At 42.6% G+C, this 24,586-nt stretch overlaps 1 protein-coding gene across 1 annotated transcript in view; it reads left to right on the top strand.

Annotated features, from left to right (window-relative positions):
* adamts7 (a disintegrin-like and metallopeptidase (reprolysin type) with thrombospondin type 1 motif, 7) overlaps positions 1-24,586 on the top strand; it is a 175,357-nt gene that overhangs the window by 42,975 nt on the left and 107,796 nt on the right. The window contains exons 8-9 of the mRNA XM_031812698.1: positions 4,463-4,606; positions 21,110-21,254. Of these exons, the coding sequence (XP_031668558.1) occupies positions 4,463-4,606; positions 21,110-21,254 (289 nt within the window). The remainder of the gene's footprint in view (positions 1-4,462; positions 4,607-21,109; positions 21,255-24,586) is intronic.

Below are 24,586 nucleotides of genomic sequence, written 5' to 3'. Positions count from 1 at the left end.
GTGCGCCGCCTCATGGGTCTCCCAGTCATGGCCGGCTGTGATACAGCCCTGGATCGAACCTGGGTCTGTAATGACGCCTCAAGCACCACAATGCAGTGCCTTAGACCGCTGCGCCACTCAGGAGGCCTAATAAATGTCATTTTATAAGTGAACTCAGACTTTTCCCTGTCAAGTTTCAACTGAAATTGTACAACAAGAACTGCACTAGCTAGCTTAGCTCATCACTATCTTGGTTAGCCAGCTAGCTGTTGTTAAACATGGTTGGTAAATAGGCAACATTTTGGCTAGCTACATTTTACAGCCAGAATTTTGTCTATATCAATGCTGTTACAATTACCAAACATTTGGATAAACAAATCATTTATGAAAAATTATGTGATGTATGAAAGGATTGCATGTTCTGTTTGAATTGCTTTGCCTTTGTGTATCAGCAAGGTCGCTAGAGATGTCACAGCTTGCAACTTGCTGCAACAGAAATGGTCCAAATTGATTAGTGTTACACAGGCGTCGCACAGGCAGCCCAATTCTGATATTTTTCCCACTAGTTGGTCTTTGACCAATCACATCAGATCTATTTACATCAGATCTTTGTCAGAGCTGATCTGATTGGTCAAATGTCCAATTAGTGAAAAAAATATCAGATTTGGGCTGCCTGTCTAAACGCAGCCGTAGAGTAATCAGCATGGTGTCTCATCTCCATTGTGTGATGTGATGAACAAAAATAGGTGGTTCTTTCATGTATTAGGTCTAGCCTTATAAATACCCTGCTGACAAACACAGCTATACAAATACATTGTCCCCAAATACCCTCAGTAATGACAATGCATTGTTCCCAGACACCTTCAATTAGGATACATTGTACACAAACACCCATGGAGAATATATCCTAATTAAATAATAATAACAGGCAGGTGTTGGATTTATGTACCGCCCATCCCACCCTTGTGTTGCTTAGTTATAATGTGTGGCAGAGGGAATGCAACATGTTAAGTATTTGATAAGCATTCAATGCGTACCTGAATGACATTGCTCTGGTCCCTCCACCCCTTTAGAACCTATTAATGATGTTCTTTGTCCTCAGTGTTCTGTTGTTGTTGAGGCAGACACTATGGCTTTGGAATTATGGTCTGTTGTTGTTGAGGCAGACACTATGGCTTTGGAATTATGGTCTGTTGTTGTTGAGGCAGACACTATGGCTTTGGAATTATGGTCTGTTGTTGTTGAGGCAGACACTATGGCTTTGGAATTATGGTCTGTTGTTGTTGAGGCAGACACTATGGCTTTGGAATTATGGTCTGTTGTTGTTGAGGCAGACACTATGGCTTTGGAAATATGGTCTGTTGTTGTTGAGGCAGACACTATGGCTTTGGAAACATGGTCTGTTGTTGTTGAGGCAGACACTATGGCTTTGGAAACATGGTCTGTTGTTGTTGAGGCAGACACTATGGCTTTGGAAACATGGTCTGTTGTTGTTGAGGCAGACACTATGGCTTTGGAAATAGGGTCTGTTGTTGTTGAGGCAGACACTATGGCTTTGGAAATAGGGTCTGTTGTTGTTGAGGCAGACACTATGGCTTTGGAAATATGGTCTGTTGTTGTTGAGGCAGACACTATGGCTTTGGAAACATGGTCTGTTGTTGTTGAGGCAGACACTATGGCTTTGGAAACATGGTCTGTTGTTGTTGAGGCAGACACTATGGCTTTGGAAACATGGTCTGTTGTTGTTGAGGCAGACACTATGGCTTTGGAAATAGGGTCTGTTGTTGTTGAGGCAGACACTATGGCTTTGGAAATATGGTCTGTTGTTGTTGAGGCAGACACTATGGCTTTGGAAATAGGGTCTGTTGTTGTTGAGGCAGACACTATGGCTTTGGAAATAGGGTCTGTTGTTGTTGAGGCAGACACTATGGCTTTGGAAATAGGGTCTGTTGTTGTTGAGGCAGACACTATGACTTTGGAATTAAACTAATTAGACAATCAAAAACACATACAGCCAAACACCAATGCATTGACACAAACATATTGTTGATGTGGGCACAATGACATTTGTGAATAATAACAGAATATGTCTATGAAATGATCCCCCTCTCAAATAAGTATTTTGACAATTAAAAGCATATACAGCCACACACAAATGCAATGGCAGTACACTCAAGAACACAAACAAATCTATATTGTGGTCTTTAATAGCAAAATTATCCAGGAGAGCTAACACATTGCAAAGTGAGGGTGTTAAAACGAATACAATTTGAGAGAGAGAGAGAGAGAGAGAGAGAGAGAGAGAGAGAGAGAGAGAGAGAGAGAGAGAGAGAGAGAGAGGTAGAGGTAGAGAATATATATATGTGTTGTGCTTGTGAAGGATTGATTGATAGGATAGCCTCATCATGTAACAGTTGGTTTGATGTCTCTAGCTTGAATGGTTAAAGAGTTACTATCAGTAGGTTATTTTATGCTAATTAATGCACATTTATATAGTTGATGAACATTTTAAAGAATTTGAAGTTAGGATAGCCTGAACATAAGAAAGTTGGTTTGGTGTCTCTAGCTTGAATGATTTAAACCCCATAAGGTCGCTGTCCTCTCCCCCTGCTGAAATCTAGTTAGCATAATAGAAAACATTTAATAATCTGTCAGTTTAAACTAGAGGACAATGATTCCAAGCACCACCCTCCTTTTGAAGCTTCCAGTCTGTTATTCGAACTCAATCAGCATGACAGCGTGATCTCCAGCCTTGTCCTGGTCAACACTCACACCTGTGTTAACGAGCGAATCACTGACATGTCAGCTGGCCCTTTTGTGGCAGGGCTGAAATGCAGTGGATTATTTTGGGGGGGATTCAGTTCATTTGCATGGCAAAGAGGGACTTTGCAATTAATTGCAATTCATCTGATGACTCTTCATAACATTCTGGAGTATATGCACATTGCCATCATACAAACTGAGGCAGTAGACTTTGTGAAAATGTATATTTCTGTCATTCTCAACTTTTGGCCATGACTGTATGCACATTTTATATAATTATAGTTGATAAAGGTTTGAAATAATTTGATGTTAAGATAGCTTGAACATATATGTTAATTAAGTTGGTCTTGTAGCTTGATTGGCCAAGGAGCAGGACCACTTTTAACATCTACCGGTACTCATTCAAACTAATGTTAAGTTATGCAAGTGTTTTATGGTTATAGTTAAAAAGTAAATAGTATAAAAAATAGAAGTATAGTGTAGAATTGGAATACTGTGATGCAAGTTAGTTAAGTCAGAAAACAAGTCGTGCAGCACACAAGTTAAATGAATTCGCTATGTGGTGCGTAGATCCAAATGCCCAATAAGAAAATGAAGGTCCACTCTTTTTGGATGAAGGTGATTGAAGATACGTCTGTTTATTCCATTAGGGACAAACGTCTCACCCCGTCAGGTTTCATCAGTGTCAATGTCAAAGCCTTAATTCAAAGGGAGTGGACCTTATCAATGCTGTGTATGAATGCAAAACCTAATAGAGTTTGATAGTAGTTGAGGTCAACTCCAGTCAATGTATAGCATGTCTCTATACGTGTCCTGCTTTCTTTTTTAAAGAGCTCTAACTGAACCAGTACTGACTTAGGCATTTGTTGGAAAGGGGCCCTTTACTACATGCAACAACAGGGTATGTAAATACAATTAAAAGTGAGTTTGCCTCGTCTTTGAGGCTTCAGCCCTCGCCTTGGAGTCTTTAGACCATCACAGAGTGAAGCTGTGATATTGGTTGGTGGTGCCATATATTGCTAAGCCCCCTAGTGTGATTCAGATTGGTTTCTAAATACTCCGCTCAGTGGCCATAGGGGGTAAATGGGACTGGGTCGGTTAACGCTTGTGTGAGATCTGGAAGTCCGGCGACTGATGAAAGCAACGTGTCGCGTTAGCTTAGCGGGCTATGCTACCCACTACAAAGACACCAAGACTGCTGCCAGACATGTTTGTCAAAGGATTTTGTGAGCTTTCCAAGGCAGGTTCTGGCAGCATTTGATGTGAATACAGTACATGTCTGTCTCTTTGGTCTCTCTCTACTGTGTGAATGTGTACGTTCATACGTGTGCTTATTAAAGTGTGTGTCTAGGCAGCCTGCCTAGGCAGTGGCCTCTCAATATACACTCTGCATCAGCTGTGTGTGTATATATTGAGTGGACAAAATATTAGGAATGCCTGTTCTTTCCATGACGGATTGACCTGGTGAATCCAGGATCCCTTATTGATATCACCTGTTAAATCCACTTCAATCCATTAGTTAGGTGTTCCTAATGTTTTGTCCAGTCGGTGTATACTGTATATTTGAGAATGGATATTATATTGTATAGTTGTCCACTCACTGTGTTGTCTCTGTGTGTGTGTGTCTATATATTCCTATATATCTGTATACATGTCAAATTGTCCATGCAGGGTCCACTCACTCTCCCTTCTCTCTGTGGGATGTGCTTCTATGCCGCAGCTTTGGGATTCAGCATGATGGGAACGGCAATGACTGTGAGCCGATTGGGAAAAGACCTTTCATCATGTCTCCACAGCTCCTGTATGGCACCTCCACCCCCAGCTGGTCGCGCTGCAGCCGCCAGTATATCACCCGCTTCCTCGAGTGAGTTCTAATTCTATTGTCCCACACTGATGACCTCATCATTCTGTCTAAGTTTCTCCCTGTTTCTCTCTCACACTTTGTAATGATAATGCAAATGATAGTATATAGAAAACCATACAATGCATCATTCAATCAGGCTTAATGCAATGTTCCCAAAGGAAAAGAGAATGCAAACATAGTGAGAATTATCTGTTGTTCTCTTTCTGCCTCTCTCTCCGTCTCCATCCTGTCTTTCTCTCTTTTATTCTCTCTCTCGCTCTTCTCTCCTCATCCCCTTCAAACTACTTTATCTGTCTCTTTCCCGTCTCTAACTCCCTATTCTACAATTCCACTCAATTCATTTGTGCCACTGATGGCCCTTGAATCCATAACACAACTACACCCCAATAAGGACCTAAGGGAATATGTACCGGATATATGCAGTGATTTATGAGTGCATTCTAATTGTCCCATGGTCTCTTTGTTCCATGTTGCTTGATGCTTTCAAATTGAGCAGTTCCACCAATGATGTATCCACTTTCAATCTACCATCTACCCAGATAGCCTGGATATGAGAGGGTTGTATGTGGATGGTACTTAGAATGTTTCAATCTACCATCTACCCAAATAGCCTAGATATGAGAGGGTTGTATGTGGATGGTACTTAGAATGTTTCAATCACAGATCAATAAACAAAACCTCCATCACTGCTTACAATCTATCTGAGACTCAGAGACAAGCGTCAGAGACGCGTTTGGTTCCTAAGTAAACTTAGATAAAGGATCTATTTCAATACATCATACACACTTTCCGGTCATAGGTTTGTGTCCATAAAATATGTTATTTGTTATTTTCTAAGACATGACAGTGTCTCCATCTTAATGCAAACATACTGAAAGATGTCACACTACAACAGACATGCTTTCTGCTTTATTTGTGATTTTGCAGTGTGAAAAATACCTCTTGTCAGCTCCATCAGCTTCACAGCGTACGCGCTGCGCTTTCTGAGGCTTAGACAGACAATAGTCTCTTGTAGTGATGATGCATGCCTCTTATATAGAACCCTAGATAGCAGTGCCAAATAGAACCCTAGCTAGCAGCGCCATATAGAACCCTAGTTGGCAATGCCATATAGAACCCTAGTTGGCAGCACCAAATAGAACCCTAGCTGGCAGCACCATATAGAACCCTAGTTGGCAACGCCATATAGAACCCTAGTTGGCAATGCCATATAGAACCCTAGTTTGCAACACCATATAGAACCCTAGTTGGCAACGCCATATAGAACCCTAGTTGGCAACGCCATATAGAACCCTAGTTGGCAACGCCATATAGAACCCTAGCTGGCAGCGCCATATAGAACCCTAGTTGGCAGCGCCATATAGAACCCTAGCTGGCAGCGCCATATAGAACCCTAGTTGGCAGCGCCATATGGAACCCTAAGTAGCAGCGTCATATGGAACCCTAGCTAGTAGCGTCATATGGAACCCTAGCTAACAGCGCCATATGGAACCCTAGCTAGCAGCGTCATATGGAACCCTAGCTAGCAGCGACATATAGAACCCTAGTTAGCAGCGCCATATAGAACCCTAGCTAGGAGCGCCAAATGGAACCCTAGCTAGCGGCGCCAAATAGAACCCTAGTTTCAGCCACTTGCGAATTGAAGGAAAGTTAGTGGGTGCACAGTGCACTCCTCAGATGCTGGAATGATTTTGGATGAACATGCGAAGGTAACCTAGTTTTTAAAATGAATTTGTTTGACAATCAGATGAAAACATCATGGTTGTGTTCATGGCACATTAAAAGGTAATGCATTTGACAGTTAAATGATGTCTTTACTATACATTCCATACAAAATGTGAGGAGAGGGGTGCCTGGCCCCTGCCTGGGGCCTCCAAGTGTGTGTGTGTGTGGGTTTGTGTGGACCTAGGCAGGATCTAGGCCTGGGTTGACTAATTGATTTATCTTCATGCCTGCTAAAAAAAATACGACGGCATTTGCTCCCACATTTTTCCTAAAATGTGATTGGTTGAATGTGCTCTCATATATTGGCTTGCTACAGTGTTAGTCTCTTGCTCCAAAATGCTCTGATAACATTGTTTGGATCGCTGCACTGGCACCAACCGGAAAGAAAGGCAGAAAACCAGTGTAAAAGGTAACTAATGAGCATGTCTGGAAACATGGTCCAGATTTACATGAGAAGTGTTTGCACCAATACAGAACTTGCACCTGTTATCTCTTTGTCTGAGTGAATATGGCATAAACTAAAGAATCAAGGTTACCAATAGGAAAATGAGTGTATGGTAAAATGTATGACGATGGTTTCATGTTTTAGCTTTGTTACTTGACTTTAAAGTCAGGTGAAAATGTTGCACCCGTACAAACAGTAAATGAATTGGCATCTGACATGCACCAGCAAGCCTACATTGACTGTCTTTCTTTTGTTTTTGTTTCTTTGTCAGAGTGAAGCTGTATGTATGACTCAGTATGGATTTTTCTTTGCTGAAATGACCTATTTACATGCTATAGCCTACCTTATCTAATGCAGGAAAACCATCACTTGAGAGTTGGCAGTCACAAGGTTAGCTTGCACTCTTCCTTCTACTTGTTTGTACATTTGTACTTCTTGCTCTACTTGTTGTTTTGGTGTGACGAAGTATAATTATTTCAGTATGTTTTTTATTCAGACACAGTCGTGTCCTTGAAAATAACATTCACACATAATGTGAGGTTAAGATCTCCTCAGCACAGACCTATGACCGGAAAGGGTGTATGATGTATTGAAAGAAATCCTTTATCTTTAATTTCCCTCAAGTAAAACAAGACGAAGGGTCTCTTTCAATACATAATACATCCTTTCCAGTCATTGGTCTGTGCTGATGAAATTTTCACCTCACATTATGTGTGAATATTATTTTGTAGGACATGACTGTGTCGGGTAGGAGCGTTGTGCCAGTAACCGAAAGGTTGCTGGATCAAATCCCAGAGCTGACGAGGTAAAAATCTGTCGTTCTGCCCTTGAGCAAGGCAGTTAATCCACTCTTCCCCGGGTGCCTCTCTGATCCAGAGGAGTTGGTTTAAATGCAGAAGACACATTTTAGTTGAATGCATTCAGTTGTACAACTGACTGGTATCCCCCTTTCCCTTAATGCAAAAATACTGGAAGATGTATACTTTGTCACACTACAACAGACATGCTTTCTGCTTAATTTTTGTATTTTTTTTGCAGTGTGAAACACAATTTAAATACCTCTTGTAAGCTCAGCTTCACAGGAGGATCGTACGCTGTGCTTTCTGAGGCTAAGACAGACTTAATAGAATCTTTTAGTGATGATGCATGCCTCTCAGACTTGAATGAGGATAGCAATGAAATAAATATCCACCTGACATTCCCAGAATTCAGGTTCATAATCAGGCTTCATTAGTATTGTTGCTCAGATTTGATTTAACCTTTATTTACCCAGGCAAGTCAGTTTAGAACAAATTCTTATTTACAATGATGGCTTACCCCAGCCAAACCCGGGGCCAATTGTGCGCCACCCTATGGGACTCCCAATCAAGGCTGGATGTGATGCATCCTGGATTTGAACCAGGGTCTGTAGTGAGACCTCTAACACTGAGATGCAGTGCCTTAGACCATTGCGCCACTCAGTAGCCCACACCTGAAGGTAAAATTATTATTTTGAATTGTGACACTAAATTAATTGTGACACAAATTGTGACACCAAATGGGGCGGCGGGGTAGCCTAGTGGTTAGAGCGTTGGACTAGTACTAGCATTGAAAATAAGAATTTGTTCTTAACTGACTTGCCTAGTTAAATAAAGGTCAAATAAAAAATGTCAGAAGTGATGTTATGAGGTTTTCTATAGGAAGGCAATATCATGGTTGAATCCATTGCAAATCTCAGAGACTGCAGCATTTGAAATGTGAATAAATGCATGTTCTGTCCAGTTGTCCACTCCATATACAAGACAACTGGCCACCCCCCTGAGCCTGGTTCCTCTCTAGGTTTCTGTCGAGGTTCCTGCCTTCTAGGAAGTTTTTCCTAGCCAATGGGCTTCTGCCTCTGTATTGCTTGCTCTTTAGGGTTTAGGCTGAGTATCTGTAAAGCACTTTGTGACAGCTGCTGATGTAAAATGGCTTTATAAAATCCAATTGATTGATGGAGCATTATAATGTCATGAGCTCACCTTAAGGATATGGTTTATCCTCCAGTTCTGCTCAAAGTACGGTGCCTTCCAAAAGTATTCATCCCCCTTGGCGTTGTTCCTGTTTTGTTGCATTATTTTGTTCCACAACTTGTAATTTAAATGGCTTTTATTTGTATTTCATGTAATGGACATAAACAAAATAGTCCAAAATTGGTGACGTGGAATGAAAAAAAATGACTTGTTTCAAAACATTTAAAAAAAATGAAAAGTGGTGCGTACATATGTATTCACCCCCTTTGATATGAACCCCATATATAAGATCTGGTGCAACCAATTACCTTCATGAGGTCACATAATTAGTTAAATAAAGTCCACCTGTGTGCAAGTGTCACATGATCTCAGTATATATACACCTGTTCTGAAAGGCCCCAGAGTCTGCAACACCACGAAGCATAGGGGCACCACCAAGCAAGTGGCACCACGAAGACCAAGGAGCTCTCCAAACAGGTCAGGGACAAAGTTGTGGAGAAGTATAGATTAGGGTTGGGTTATAAAAAATATCAGAAATGTTGAACATCCCACAGAGCACCAATAAGTCCATTATTAAAAAATGGAAAGAATATGGCACCACAACAAACCTGCCAAGAGAGGGCCGCCCACCTAAACTCACGGACCAGGCAAGGAGGGCATTAATCAGAGAGGCAACAAAGAGACCAAATATAACCCTGAAGGAGCAGTAAAGCACCACCCCGGAGAATGGACTTTCTGTCCATAGGACTACTTTAAGCCGTACACTCCACAGAGCTGAGCTTTGCAGAAGAGTGGCCAGAAAAAGCCATTGCTTAAAGAAAAAAATAAGCAAACACGTTTGGTGTTCGCCAAAAGGCATGTGGGAGACTCCCCAAACATATGGAAGAAGGTACTCTGGTCAGATAAGACAAAAATGTAGCATTTTGGCCATCAAGGATAACGCCACGTCTGGCGCAAACACAACACCACATCACCCCGAGAACACCATCCGCACAGCGAAGCATGGTGGTGGCAGCATCATGCTGTAGGGATGTTTTTCATTGGCAGGGACTGGGAAACTGGTCAGAATTGAAGGAATGATGGATGGCGCTAAATACAGGGAAATTCTTGAGGTAAACCTGTTTCAGTCACCAGAGATTTGAGACTGGGACAGAGGTTCTCCTTCCTGCAGGACAATGACCATAAGCATACTGCTAAAGCAACACTCGAGTGGTTTAAGGGGAACATTTAAATATATTGGAATGGCCTAGTCAAAGCCCAGACCTCAATCCAATTGAGAATCTGTGGTATGACTTAAAGATTGCTGTACACCAGGGGAACCCATCCAACTTGAAGGAGCTGGAGCAGTTTTGCCTTGAAGAATGGGCAAAAATCCCAGTGGCTAGATGTGCCAAGCTTATAGAGACATACCCCAGAGACTTGTTGTAATTGCTGTTGTAATGGCTGCAGACGGTGGCTCTACAGTGTATTGACTTTGTGGGGTGAATAGTTTTGCTCATGTTTTCTGTTTTTTGTCTTATTTCTTGTTTGTTTCACAATAAAAATATTTTGGATCTTCAAAGTGGTCGGCATGTTGTGTAAATCAAATGATACAAACCCCCCAAAAATCTATTTTAATTCCAGGTTGTAAGGTAACAAAGTAGGAAAAATGCCAAGGGGAGTGAATACTATATTTCACAAGCCACTGTAGGACTGTTTCATAATTGTAGCCCATATTGTCAGAGTACGAGCAGGGTTAGGAGAATGAGCTGGCATGCAGGCGATCAGGCGGTTCATTGTACTCCCCCTCTGTCCTGCTGCTGAATGGGAGAGGGTAGTAGCCCCTCCTTCCAGCTGGCACTAGCCATGGGCCCATGTACGCCTCTCCTATCTCTCCTCATCTTTTCCTAATTTTCTCTCCGTCTCACTCTTTCTTTATATATATACAGTGGGGCAAAAAAGTATTTAGTCAGCCACCAATTGTGCAAGTTCTCCCACAAGATGAGAGAGGCCTGTAATTTTCATCATAGGTACACTTCAACTATGACAGACAAAAGGAGGGAAAAAAATCCAGAAAATCACATTGTAGGATTTGTAATGATTTTATTTGCAAATGATGGTGGAAAATAAGTATTTGGTCAATAACAAAAGTTTATCTCAATACTTTGTTATATACCCTTTGTTGGCAATGACAGAGGTCAAACATTTTCTGTAAGTCTTAACAAGTTTTTCACTCACTGTTGCTGGCATTTTGGCCCTTTCCTCCATGCAGATCTCCTCTAGAGCAGTGATGTTTTGGGGCTGTTGCTGGGCAACACGGACTTTCTTATTTTATTTTATTTGAATTTTACACCTTTTTCTCCCCACTTTCGTGGTATCCAATTGTTTTAGTAGCTACTATCTTGTCTCATCGCTACAACTCCCGTACGGACTCGGGAGAGACGAAGGTTGAAAGTCATGTGTCCTCCGATACACAACCCAACCAAGCCGCACTGCTTCTTAACACAGCGCACATCCAACCCGGAAGCCAGCCGCACCAATGTGTCAGAGGGAACATTGTGCACCTGGCAACCTTGGTTAGCGCGCACTGCGCCCAGCCCGCCACAGGAGTCGCTGGTGCGCGATGAGACAAGGACATCCCTACTGGCCAAGCCCTCCCTAACCCGGACGACGCTAGGCCAATTGTGCGTCGCCCCACGGACCTCCCGGTCGCGGCCGGTTACGACAGAGCCTGAGCGCGAACCCAGAGTCTCTGATGGCACAGCTGGCGCTGCAGTACAGTGCCCTTTCATGCTGAAAGACCCAGCCGCGTTTCATCTTCAATGCCCTTGCTGATGGAAGGAGGTTTTCACCCAAAATCTCACGATACATGGCCCCATTCATTCTTTCCTTTACACGGATCAGTCGTCATGGTCCCTTTGCAGAAAAACAGCCCCAAAGCATGATGTTTCCACCCCCATGCTTCACAGTAGGTATTGTGTTCTTTGTCCTCCAAACACGACAAGTTGAGTTTTTACCAAAAAGTTATATTCTGGTTTCATCTGACCATATGACATTCCTCCAATCTTCTTCTGGATCATTCAAATGCTCTCTAGCAAACTTCAGACGGGCCTGGACATGTACTGGCTTAAGCAGGGCGACATGTCTGGCACTGCAGGATTTGAGTCCCTGGCGGCGTAGTGTGCTACTGCCGGTCATTCACCAGGTCCCCCCGTGTGGTTCTGGGATTTTTGCTCAGCGTTCTTGTGATCATTTTGACCCCACGGGGTGAGATCTTGTGGTCTTTTATGAGAGATTATCAGTGGTCTTGTATGTCTTCCATTTCCTAATAATTGCTCCCAGTTGATTTCTTCAAACCAAGCTGCTTACCTATTGCAGATTCAGATTTTCTCATTTTGTCTGTCATAGTTGAAGTGTACCTATGATGAAAATTACAGGCCTCTCTAATCTTTTTAAGTGAGAGAACTTGCGCAATTGGTGGCTGACTAAATACTTTTTTGCCCCACTGTATCTCGTTATCTCCTATCTCTTCATATGTTTATCTTCTATTTCTTCATGTTTCGCTCTCTCCTCCTATTTCTTCATATATTTCTCTCTCTTCTATTTCTTTATATTTCTCTCTCCTCCTATTTCTTCATATATTTCTCTCTCCTATTTCTTCATGTTTCTCTCTCTCCTCCTATTTCTTCATATATTTCTCTCTCTCCTATTTCTTCATGTTTCTCTCTCTCCTCCTATTTCTTCATATGTTTCTCTCCTATTTCTTCATGTTTCTCTCTCTCTCCTATTTCTTCGTATATTTCTCTCTTCTATTTCTTCATATATTTCTCTCTCTTCTATTTCTTCATATTTCTCTCTCTCTCCTATTTCTTCATATATTTCTCTTTCAGCTGGAACCATCCAATTGCCTCCCTCTAACACTTTTTTACATCCCATCTTCTCCTCCTCTTCCTCCATTTGTCATCTTTCCCTCCCTCCTCTTCCTCTCATCTCTTCCTGCTCCCACCACAAGGGCGCCATTGTGCGCTAATGGCAGAGAGGTTCCTCAGGGTGCCATACTCAGTCCTATTTGTCTGACTTTGAGCTGTAGGTGTTAGTTAAATGTGGAATGTGGAAGAGCAGGCTGAGCCATGGGGTTCAGATGGTTATCCTACAGATGGGCTGAGGACAGAGAGAGTAGCTCTCCAACAATGTCTAGACTAGATTGTTTGAAGGGGGGTTGGAGGTTGGAAGGAGAGGCGGGGGTTACAAAAAAGCCCCAAAGCTTTTCATGTGTGTAATTGTAATGAAAAGGAATCTGCAAATTGCAGCGAGGACAATGATTGCCTTCTGCTTGATTGTGAGTGGGCAAGACTTCTAAGACTTAAGCTGTACATTAACACGCACCATGCAGTGTGTCCATTGTTTTACTGTTTGAACGGTGAATGACGTTTTCACTGGTGTTACATAAGTTCAGACATTCGTATTGTTGACGCTGATCGATTTTTATTTATTTTAGCTAGCGACTTGACTATTGAAAATATTAGCATTCTTTGTGTGGAATTTTCTGAAAAGAATAGAGTTTATAAATCACCACGGCATAAACTTCTCCTGGACAGCACAAGTGTTTTTCTTTCACAAAGGCATCAGATGTCAGTTCTCCCTCTAAACCTCTATTCAGTGGACCTCTGTAGCCATAGTCACTCATGGAGAACAATTTAATTGCTGTTGCATAGTGGTCAATATTATGTCATCCCAAATGCGTCATCATTATATGTATGCATCATTAAACTCCTGGCTATTGAAGTCTCATTGAAGAGGAAGTACTGTACTGTACTGTAGGTTAAGCAGCTGTTAACAGATGTTGAGTCAAATATTCCCCTCCTTTTTGGAATACTGCATCTAAAGTTACAAAGAAAAGCTTTGCCCTTGGATGAACCAGTTTAATCAAGGTTTGCATTTTAGAATCAAGGACAATAATAAGTATTAGGGGATTTTTAGTCCATTAATCCCTATACTATTGTCCATTATCGAATGCACAGCAAAAACATTACACAGAAATGCTAGAGCCTTCTATCATACATTTCATTAGCTAGCTGTTAAATGGTCTTTAGTTTTGATGACTTGATATTTCTAAACAAAGATATTTTTAAATCAGTAGATCAACACAAAGTTTCCGACTTATTTTCATGTGTTCCTCTATCATGATAGTGTTTGGCAGGATAATTTTTATTTAAATAAGCAAGTCAGTCTTTGCTACTGTGGTCCAAAGTCTAATATAGGGTCACTTGTTCAGCTCTTTTTACCTTTATTTAACTAGGCAATGATGGCCTAGGAACAGTGGGTTAACTGCATGATTTGTACCTTGTCAGCTTGGGGGTTTGAACTTGCAACCTTCCGGTTACTAGTCCAATGCTCTAACCACTAGGCTACCCTGCCACCTTTGAAAGCATTCTGTGGAATTCTCCCCAACTACATTACTAGGCATGTTGTGATTTTTCCTGCAGCTGTGAGGTGCTGCTGGCCAACGCCTCCTTATAGCTCCTCCAGATGATCTAGGCCCTGTGTTCATAAAGTGATTCAGAGTAGGAGTTCTGATCTACGATCAGTTTGTCCTTTTGGATAATGCTGACTAAGACCAGGTGGACCTGATCCTAGATCAGCAGTCCTATTTTGAGACACTTGGGAATACAGGCCCTAAGCTTTGTAGGCGTAATTCATCTCGCCAGCTTGACCTTTTTTATGATATTTTACCAGATCATCTCAGCTTTCAAGCTCACAGCTCCAAAGTGGCCATTTTGTTTCTCGACTGGGTGCATGGGGTCCATTGAATGAAGTACATTTGAACTCAAATCTATGGAATATGTTGAAATTAGTGTCATGGAGCCTATTGAAGGAATTCACCCTATCTAGTTGCCATTCTTGATTGCCTGATAGTGAAATAAGTCATTTTCATATTTTGCGTGTGAATCTGGCTGTTGCTAGGTAGAAGAAATTCCAATGGATTGCTTAGTTTCAGTTCAGCCTTATTCATCACTAGTCACAACAAAATCAGTTGTATAAGCGTATTTATCATGAATGATGTCATAATCTGTTATATCAGATGAGCAGGGGCGGCAGGTAGCTTAGTGTTTAGAGCATTGGGCCAGTAACCGAAAGGGTGTTAGATCGAATCCCTGAGCTGACAAGATAAAAATCTGTCGTTCTGCCCCTGAACAAGGCAGTTAACCCACTGTTCCTAGGCCGTCATTGTAAATAAGAATTTGTTCTTAACTGACTTGTAAAAAAATAGCATTGTATTGGTTTGGATTGATGTGGTGTCTACACTGTGAAGTACTTTCAAATGTGTCATTGCATAAATGTTGCTTCAGAAATGCAAAACATCTTTGTTAGAGTTGAAATCACAAGCATATATTCATAGGTTATTTCAGGTGAAATACTACGTAAGTGGCCCAGACAGAGTTTACTGAAGCAGGATATTGTAATGGCCTTTAGCCATAGTTTTATAAATTAATTGCGAAGACACCTGTTGTAAAAGTAATGGTTTAAACATTCTTTGCCGAATCTGTCCGGCTCAAATGTAATAACCCACCATACTGCAGGCAATAAAACACGTGAACTTGAACTACCCTAGTGCTCCAGTAGGCTCCAATATGACTGAATAGTGTCTGAGAGATGAAATTGGACATCAGAGTTGAGTTTTGCTCTCTGAGTTCCACACAGCTTTTTACATTGTTAGGAGAGAAACTAGCCTGGTCTTAGATCTTTCTACCGTCTTGCCAACTCCTGTGGTCATTGTTTAGCGTGACAATGACCATACAAGTCGGCGATACAGCACAAACAGATCTGGGACTATGCTTGAGAGAAAGAGGCCTGCTGGGAGGATTTGAGTCTTGATAGCAGTTCCACTTGCTGCTAATGATCACACCTCACCAATTACTGGGTCAGAATCAGTGGCCTGGGCTGTGATGCAGAGAGAACATAATTCAATCCAATAACATGGTAGCCTGCCAAGGGTAGAAATGATCCTTTTCTCTATTCACAAAGCTTTCAGACTAATCAGTGTAACTGAAAGCAGAAGAACTGGTCTTGTTTGAACACTTCAATAGTTTTATTGAATACCTTTACCCTCTCTCGATGGAGTTGTGTTCTGGCCGCCTCAGGATCTCTTCTAATCTGCTATTGTGTTGCTTGATGGCAGTCATTTGAAAGCAGTTGAACAGACGCCAGTCACAGTCACTTATGATCATGTGTTTTTTATATACTTTAAGTAAACAGGAAAGTCCTGTTGCTTTAGAAGTTTATTTTATTTGGCCTGGTCAAGGGTCACGCATCTTGTTATATTGTCCATATTTTGGTCAATTGGACAAGCAGCTGGACTTCTGCTTATGAGAACAGCTTGTTCTTCTGTAGAAGCTCAGCTGTGCCATACCGTTGCTGTGGAGTTGTGACCTTATTGTCCTTATCTACTCTCTCCCTTGGCTGCATGTTGGATTATGTGGAAATGTACCACTGTACCTAAAACTATCTGCCCACATTTGAATGAGTCTTCCTCCCGTCCAGTGTTTCCTCTGGAAACATATGTAGCAGTGGGGTGAAAGGTCGCCACACCCACCCCCTATTTTGGGTCATTTTTATGTTGGACTGAGAAGCTCTGTTCTGGTGACTTTTTTAAAAGGACCTTCTACTCTAAAATGAATGAAAATACATTGAATAATGCAAACTCCATATAAAATATAATTTACACCTCCAGAAATGAGACAAATAATGTATTGGTCAAATTATTTTTTTTAAATAATTTTACCATATTGGTCCATGCATATGCACCGTCCATATTATTAGGTATGCTATTAGCAGGAAGCATAATCTCCTGTAGCCCATCTGATGCAGCATTGTGGCTATAAATAAATCGGCTGAAGCATGGGGTTGCCTACAGTATCTGCATTTACCCTATTGGGCTAATCATTGGGCGAGTTCGTTTTGCATGGTCCGGTGCCCGGGTAGGCAGAGTTTGTACATTTTAGACCATTCCATTGGCTCTCCACTCCCTCAGGGCAGCCATGCAAAACGAACTCTATGAGTAGAGTCTCAGGTGTGCCGCAAGAAAATGAGCTGGCGGGTGAAATGAAAACATTCTTTCAACGCATTGGTTGGCTCGTGGTTCAGAACAATTACATTGGTTGGCTCGTGGTTCAGAACAATTACATTGGTTGGCTCGTGGTTCAGAACAATTACATTGGTTGGCTCGTGGTTCAGAACAATTACATTGGTTGGCTCGTGGTTCAGAACAATTACATTGGTTGGCTCGTGGTTCAGAACAATTACATTGGTTGGCTCGTGGTTCAGAACAATTACATTGGTTGGCTCGTGGTTCAGAACAATTACATTGGTTAGCTCGTGGTTCAGAACAATTACATTGGTTGGCTCGTGGTTCAGAACAATTACATTGGTTGGCTCGTGGTTCAGAACAATTACATTGGTTAGCTCGTGGTTCAGAACAATTACATTGGTTGGCTCGTGGTTCAGAACAATTACATTGGTTGGCTCGTGGTTCAGAACAATTACATTGGTTGGCTCGTGGTTCAGAACAATTACATTGGTTGGCTCGTGGTTCAGAACAATTACATTGGTTAGCTCGTGGTTCAGAACAATTACATTGGTTGGCTCGTGGTTCAGAACAATTACATTGGTTAGCTCGTGGTTCAGAACAATTACATTGGTTGGCTCGTGGTTCAGAACAATTACATTGGTTAGCTCGTGGTTCAGAACAATTACATTGGTTGGCTCGTGGTTCAGAACAATTACATTGGTTAGCTCGTGGTTCAGAACAATTACATTGGTTGGCTCGTGGTTCAGAACAATTACATTGGTTGGCTCGTGGTTCAGAACAATTACATTGGTTGGCTCGTGGTTCAGAACAATTACATTGGTCTGAAACATTTTAAATCAAGATAATACACTTTTAAAAATGTTAATCAATATCATCCACTTAAAAATGTTTAAATCAAGATAATATACTTTTAAAAATTAAAATCAAGATAATACACTTTTAAAAATTAAAATCAAGATAATACACTTTTTATAATGTTAATCAATATCATACACTTAAATGTTTAAATCAAGATAATATACTTTTAAAAATTAAAATCAAGATAATACACTTTTAAAAATATGAATCAATATCATCCACTTAAAAAACAGGAGCTTGTTGTGTAGCATTGTGTTGTGAATTCCATTATGTGAGCAGCGAGGCAGACATAAGGCTACCAACCATGCATTGAGAGTGTGGAGCCGGGAACAGTCTGTTATATTTGTGTGGTGTGAAAACATTCTCATTTGTCCAAATGCAGAGCTTATGTTCCCTCTTCCCACGTGAGAATACGACATGTTGACTTTCCCTGGATAGCCTAGCTCACCCTTAAATGGCTAACATAGGCCTCTGCGGATAAATAGAAATAAAGGTTATGATCAGGGCAGGGGTGCAACTTTGGTTTTAGAAATGGGGGGGACATAACTATATTATTATAATTAGTATTATTTATTTATTTTTAAATACAACTGTTTTTTATTACTATTATTATTTTTAATTATTTGTATATTTATTATTTGTATATTTTCATCCAGTCTGATAAACACTCCAAACAGCCTACCCGACCGCTCGGAGGCGTCCACATGGTCCTAAAGCACACCGCTGCCTCCCTTTGTATCACATTCCAATTATAAAACTGGGGGGGGGGGACAAAAATGTAATTCCTGAATGTGGGGGGGACATGTTGCGCCCCTGGATAAGGGTATAGGCTACAGCACCATTGTGGAAACAGGTGCTGCGAGAGTGAAATCAACACGGTAGATTGTTACACAGCCTGCACTAAGTGATTGTTACACAGCCTGCACTAAGTGATTGTTACACAGCCTGCACTAAGTGATTGTTACACAGCCTGCACTAAGTGATTGTTACACAGACAGCACTAAGTGATTGTTACACAGCCTGCACTAAGTGATTGTTACACAGCCTGCACTAAGTGATTGTTACACAGCCTGCACTAAGTGATTGTTACACAGCCTGCACTAAGTGATTGTTACACAGCCTGCACTAAGTGATTGTTACACGGCCTGCACTAAGTGATTGTTACACAGCCTGCACTAAGTGATTGTTACACAGCCTGCACTAAGTGATTGTTACACAGCCTGCACTAAGTGATTGTTACACAGCCTGCACTAAGTGATTGTTACACAGCCTGCACTAAATGCAAGCAAGGTAAGACCATTTTTTTCAGATAAGTGTTCATTATTACATTAATTCATGCTTAGACGATGCATAGGCCATATAAAATGGTGTGGTTGGCAAGAGTTTGAGTAGCCTACTAAAATACATTAAGCCTATTTGTAGCTTATATTTGATTCTGGGAATTCTCTCCCTATGGCACTCGTAACTTGAATGCGCCTGTAAAGGAATATTTATCTTGCATAGAACACACAGCAACAAGCCGACTGGTACTGTTTTCAAACAAGATTTATCCTATATTGCCTCCCTTTCATCCATTACAAACATATGTTGGGCGTCTATTTTAATAAATCCATTGAAAATATACACCATCAAAAATAAATCCATTATTCATTTGTTTAGGCAGGTCCTAAGAAACATTAAAAGACACATAACATGTATTTGTAAAAATAAATGTTATGGCATATTTAGAGTTTCGTTATGTTAGGCTGCTGGCACACAAAATCAATAGTTTTGTCCATTAAACAGACAAGACACACTTAGGCTACCCTGATCACAGTCAATACACATATGTGTTATAGAGGCTAGGAGTATAATGAAATATAACAGAATAAAATACTAATATTTTTCTTGCATCATGGCAATGTGTGGAACTGCTGTGATATTTTAAAACATTTTAAAATGTTTGGAGTGTTTAACTCAAGCCCATGCTTTTTTGATCTCTTTCCTAATCTGGTTGTCAGGGAGCAGGCTCAGGGTCTTACATTGAGAGTATCTTCATCATGTTACCCATAGAAAATAATAGCAATCTATATATTTTCAAAAGCATTTGAAAATTCTAGTGTTCATATTTCACAACCTTTGCAGGCTTTTAGAGTTGCCTATATCCAACACCAGAGGTATTCAACTCTTACCTTATGAGGTCTGGAGCATGCTGGTTCTCTGTTCATCTGTACCTGATAATGAATTGCACCCACCTGGTTTCCCAAGTCTAAATCAGTCCCTGGTTGTCAGACTTTTCTAATCATTACTCGTTTTGTTGGCAGATGTGGACCGTTCCAGCATCTTAAAAGTGTACCCGGGCAGTGATGATGCATACTAATATAAAATCAATCACTTAGAATTAAAACTGTTTCAATACTAGGATTTGTAAATGTCCCTTATGGAGTTAGATTGGATCCCCATAAAAGGGGGATTGACTCATTGATCTTTTTGTTCATGTGATAGAATGCCTGCTGTACTCATGTGGTTCCAGCTTGGCATTTTGACTGAGCTGGAGTTGACTTCTAACGACTGGTTTGACTGTGACGCCTGCTTGATTCTGTGTCATGCAGACAGCTCTCTAAATTCTGTTAGCCTCCTGTCAGCTTTTTTACATGGAGACCTTGTCAACGCCGTCACTGTCTACTCAGTCACATACAGCCCTGTCAACTATGAAATATATGGCCCATTAAAATTAGGCTCAATCATATTTAAGCCCCCTCCATTTTGTTCCAGCCTTAAAGGGATAGTTTGGGATTTGTCAATTTTATTTATCCTTTATTTCACTAGGCAAGTTTGTTAAGAAAATATTCTTATTTACAATGATGGCCTACCCCGGCCAAACCCTAACCCGGACAACACTGGGCCAATTGTGCGCCGCCATATGGGACTGCCCATCACGGCCGGTTGTGATACAGCCTGGAATCGAACCAGGGTCTGTAGTGACACCTCTAGCAATGAGATGCAGTACCTCAGACCGCTGCGCCACTTGGGAGCCCCAAAACAAGAGGACTGATAATGAAGCATGTTATCTATTTTACCAGAGTCCAATGAAGTCTTGGATACCATTTTTATGTCTGTCTAGTATGAGGGAAGTTAAGAGGTACTTTCACAAGCCAATGCTAACTAGTGTTAGCACTAGCTTAGCCAGGCTATCAGTTTTTTCACTAAGCTAGTAAGCATTGGCTCGCAAAGCTGTCTCTAACTTCCTTCATACTGGACGCAGAGTCATAAAAATGGTACCCAAGAGTTCATCTGATCTGGGGAAGTAGATAACATGCTCATTGCCAAAATCCTAAACTATCCATTTAATAACACACCTTTTCAGGATCTCGATGTGTGCATGTTTCACTATAATGCGTTTGTCTGACCACCCTGTTGTGGTTGTTCCTCCTCAGTCGAGGCTGGGGCTGGTGCCTGGATGACCCCCCCATGCGGGACGTGCTGGATCTGAACTCTGTTCCCCCTGGGGTCCTGTACAGTGCTGCCCACCAGTGCCGCCTACAGTACGGCTCTGGATCCCTGCTCTGTGATGACGTGGATGTAAGACCCCTGAATCTGAACCAATACTTGTCTGTTTCTTCAGCATACTCCTGCTATCTGCATATCCCTCCATGGTGTGTCCTCTCTGTCCTACAACCCTCATCACAGATCTCCCCTTCTCACTTCTCCTCTTATCCTCTCTGTCCTACAACCCTCATTACAACTCTCCCCTTCTCACTTCTCCTCTTATCCTCTCTGTCCCACAACCCTTCTCACTTCTCCTCTTGTCCTCTCTGTCCTACAACTCTCATCACAACTCTCCCCTTCTCACTTCTCCTCTTGTCCTCTCTGTCCCACAACCCTCATCACAAGTCTCCCCTTCTCACTTCTCCTCTTGTCCTCTCTGTCCAACAACCCTCATCACAACTCTCCCCTTCTCACTTCTCCTCTTGTCCTCTCTGTCCTACAACCCTTCTCACTTCTCCTCTTGTCCTCTCTGTCCCACAACCCTCATCACAAGTCTCCCCTTCTCACTTCTCCTCTTGTCCTATCTGTCCTACAACTCTCATCACAACTCTCCCCTTCTCACTTCTCCTCTTGTCCTCTCTGTCCAACAACCCTCATCACAACTCTCCCCTTCTCACTTCTCCTCTTGTCCTCTCTGTCCTACAACTCTCATCACAACTCTCCCCTTCTCACTTCTCCTCTTGTCCTCTCTGTCCCACAACCCTTCTCACTTCTCCTCTTGTCCTCTCTGTCCTACAACCCTTCTCACTTCTCCTCTTGTCCTCTCTGTCCCACAACCCTCATCACAACTCTCCCCTTCTCACTTCTCCTCTTGTCCTCTCTGTCCAACAACCCTCATCACAACTCTCCCCTTCTCACTTCTCCTCTTGTCCTCTCTGTCCTACAACCCTCATCACAGCTCTCCCCTTCTCACTTCTCCTCTTGTCCTCTGTCCTACAACCCTCATCACAACTCTCCCCTTCTCACTTCTCTTGTCCTCTCTGTACCACAACCCTTCTCACTTCCCCTCTTGTCCTCTCTGTCCTACAACCCTCATCACAACTCTCCCCTTCTCACTTCTCCTCTTGTCCTCTGTCCTACAACCCTCATCACAACTCTCCCCTTCTCACTTCTCTTGTCCTCTCTGTCCTACAACCCTCATCACAACTCTCCCCTTCTCACTTCTCTTGTCCTCTCTGTACCACAACCCTTCTCACTTCTCCTCTTGACCTCTCTGTCCTACAACCCTCATCACAACTCTCCCCTTCTCACTTCTCCTCTTGTCCTCTCTGTCCTACAACCCTCATCACAACTCTCCCCTTCTCACTTCTCCTCTTATCCTCTCTGTCCCACAACCCTTCTCACTTCTCCTCTTGTCCTCTCTGTCCTACAACTCTCATCACAACTCTCCCCTTCTCACTTCTCCTCTTGTCCTCTCTGTCCTACAACTCTCATCACAACTCTCCCCTTCTCACTTCTCCTCTTGTCCTCTCTGTCCCACAACCCTTCTCACTTCTCCTCTTATCCTCTCTGTCCTACAACTCTTATCACAGCTCTCCCCTTCTCACTTCTCCTCTTGTCCTCTCTGTCCTACAACCCTCATCACAACTCTCCCCTTCTCACTTCTCCTCTTGCCCTCTCTGTCCCACAACCCTCATCACAACTCTCCCCTTCTCACTTCTCCTCTTGTCCTCTCTGTCCCACAACCCTTCTCACTTCTCCTCTTGTCCTCTCTGTCCTACAACTCTCATCACAACTCTCCCCTTCTCACTTCTCCTCTTGTCCTCTCTGTCCCACAACCCTCATCACAAGTCTCCCCTTCTCACTTCTCCTCTTGTCCTCTCTGTCCAACAACCCTCATCACAACTCTCCCCTTCTCACTTCTCCTCTTGTCCTCTCTGTCCTACAACCCTTCTCACTTCTCCTCTTGTCCTCTCTGTCCCACAACCCTCATCACAACTCTCCCTTTCTCACTTCTCCTCTTGTCCTCTCTGTCCTACAACCCTTCTCACTTCTCCTCTTATCCTCTCTGTCCTACAACTCTTATCACAGCTCTCCCCTTCTCACTTCTCCTCTTGTCCTCTCTGTCCTACAACCCTCATCACAACTCTCCCCTTCTCACTTCTCCTCTTGTCCTCTCTGTCCTTACAACCCTCATCACAACTCTCCCCTTCTCACTTCTCCTCTTGTCCTCTCTGTCCCACAACCCTCATCACAACTCTCCCCTTCTCACTTCTCCTCTTGTCCTCTCTGTCCTACAACCCTCATAACAACTCTCCCCTTCTCACTTCTCCTCTTGTCCTCTCTGTCCCACAACCCTTCTCACTTCTCCTCTTGACCTCTCTGTCCTACAACCCTCATCACAACTCTCCCCTTCTCACTTCTCCTCTTGTCCTCTGTCCTACAACCCTCATCACAACTCTCCCCTTCTCACTTCTCTTGTCCTCTCTGTCCTACAACCCTCATCACAACTCTCCCCTTCTCACTTCTCTTGTCCTCTCTGTACCACAACCCTTCTCACTTCTCCTCTTGACCTCTCTGTCCTACAACCCTCATTACAACTCTCCCCTTCTCACTTCTCCTCTTGTCCTCTCTGTCCCACAACCCTTCTCACTTCTCCTCTTGTCCTCTCTGTCCTACAACTCTCATCACAACTCTCCCCTTCTCACTTCTCCTCTTGTCCTCTCTGTCCTACAACTCTCATCACAACTCTCCCCTTCTCACTTCTCCTCTTGTCCTCTCTGTCCCACAACCCTTCTCACTTCTCCTCTTGTCCTCTCTGTCCTACAACCCTCATCACAACTCTCCCCTTCTCACTTCTCCTCTTGTCCTCTCTGTCCCACAACCCTTCTCACTTCTCCTCTTGACCTCTCTGTCCTACAACCCTCATCACAACTCTCCCCTTCTCACTTCTCCTCTTGTCCTCTCTGTCCCACAACCCTTCTCACTTCTCCTCTTGTCCTCTCTGGCCTACAACTCTCATCACAACTCTCCCCTTCTCACTTCTCCTCTTATCCTCTCTGTCCCACAACCCTTCTCACTTCTCCTCTTGTCCTCTCTGTCCTACAACTCTCATCACAGCTCTCCCCTTCTCACTTCTCCTCTTGTCCTCTCTGTCCTACAACTCTCATCACAACTCTCCCCTTCTCACTTCTCCTCTTGTCCTCTCTGTCCCACAACCCTTCTCACTTCTCCTCTTGTCCTCTCTGTCCTACAACTCTCATCACAACTCTCCCCTTCTCACTTCTCCTCTTGTCCTCTCTGTCCTACAACTCTCATCACAACTCTCCCCTTCTCACTTCTCCTCTTGTCCTCTCTGTCCCACAACCCTTCTCACTTCTCCTCTTATCCTCTCTGTCCTACAACTCTCATCACAGCTCTCCCCT

The sequence above is a fragment of the Oncorhynchus kisutch genome, unplaced genomic scaffold, assembly GCF_002021735.2.
Source record: "Oncorhynchus kisutch isolate 150728-3 unplaced genomic scaffold, Okis_V2 Okis03b-Okis08b_hom, whole genome shotgun sequence".
Taxonomy (NCBI): domain Eukaryota; kingdom Metazoa; phylum Chordata; class Actinopteri; order Salmoniformes; family Salmonidae; genus Oncorhynchus; species Oncorhynchus kisutch.
Note: the sequence above shows the minus strand (reverse complement) of the source record. Positions and strands in the feature narration are given on the sequence as shown.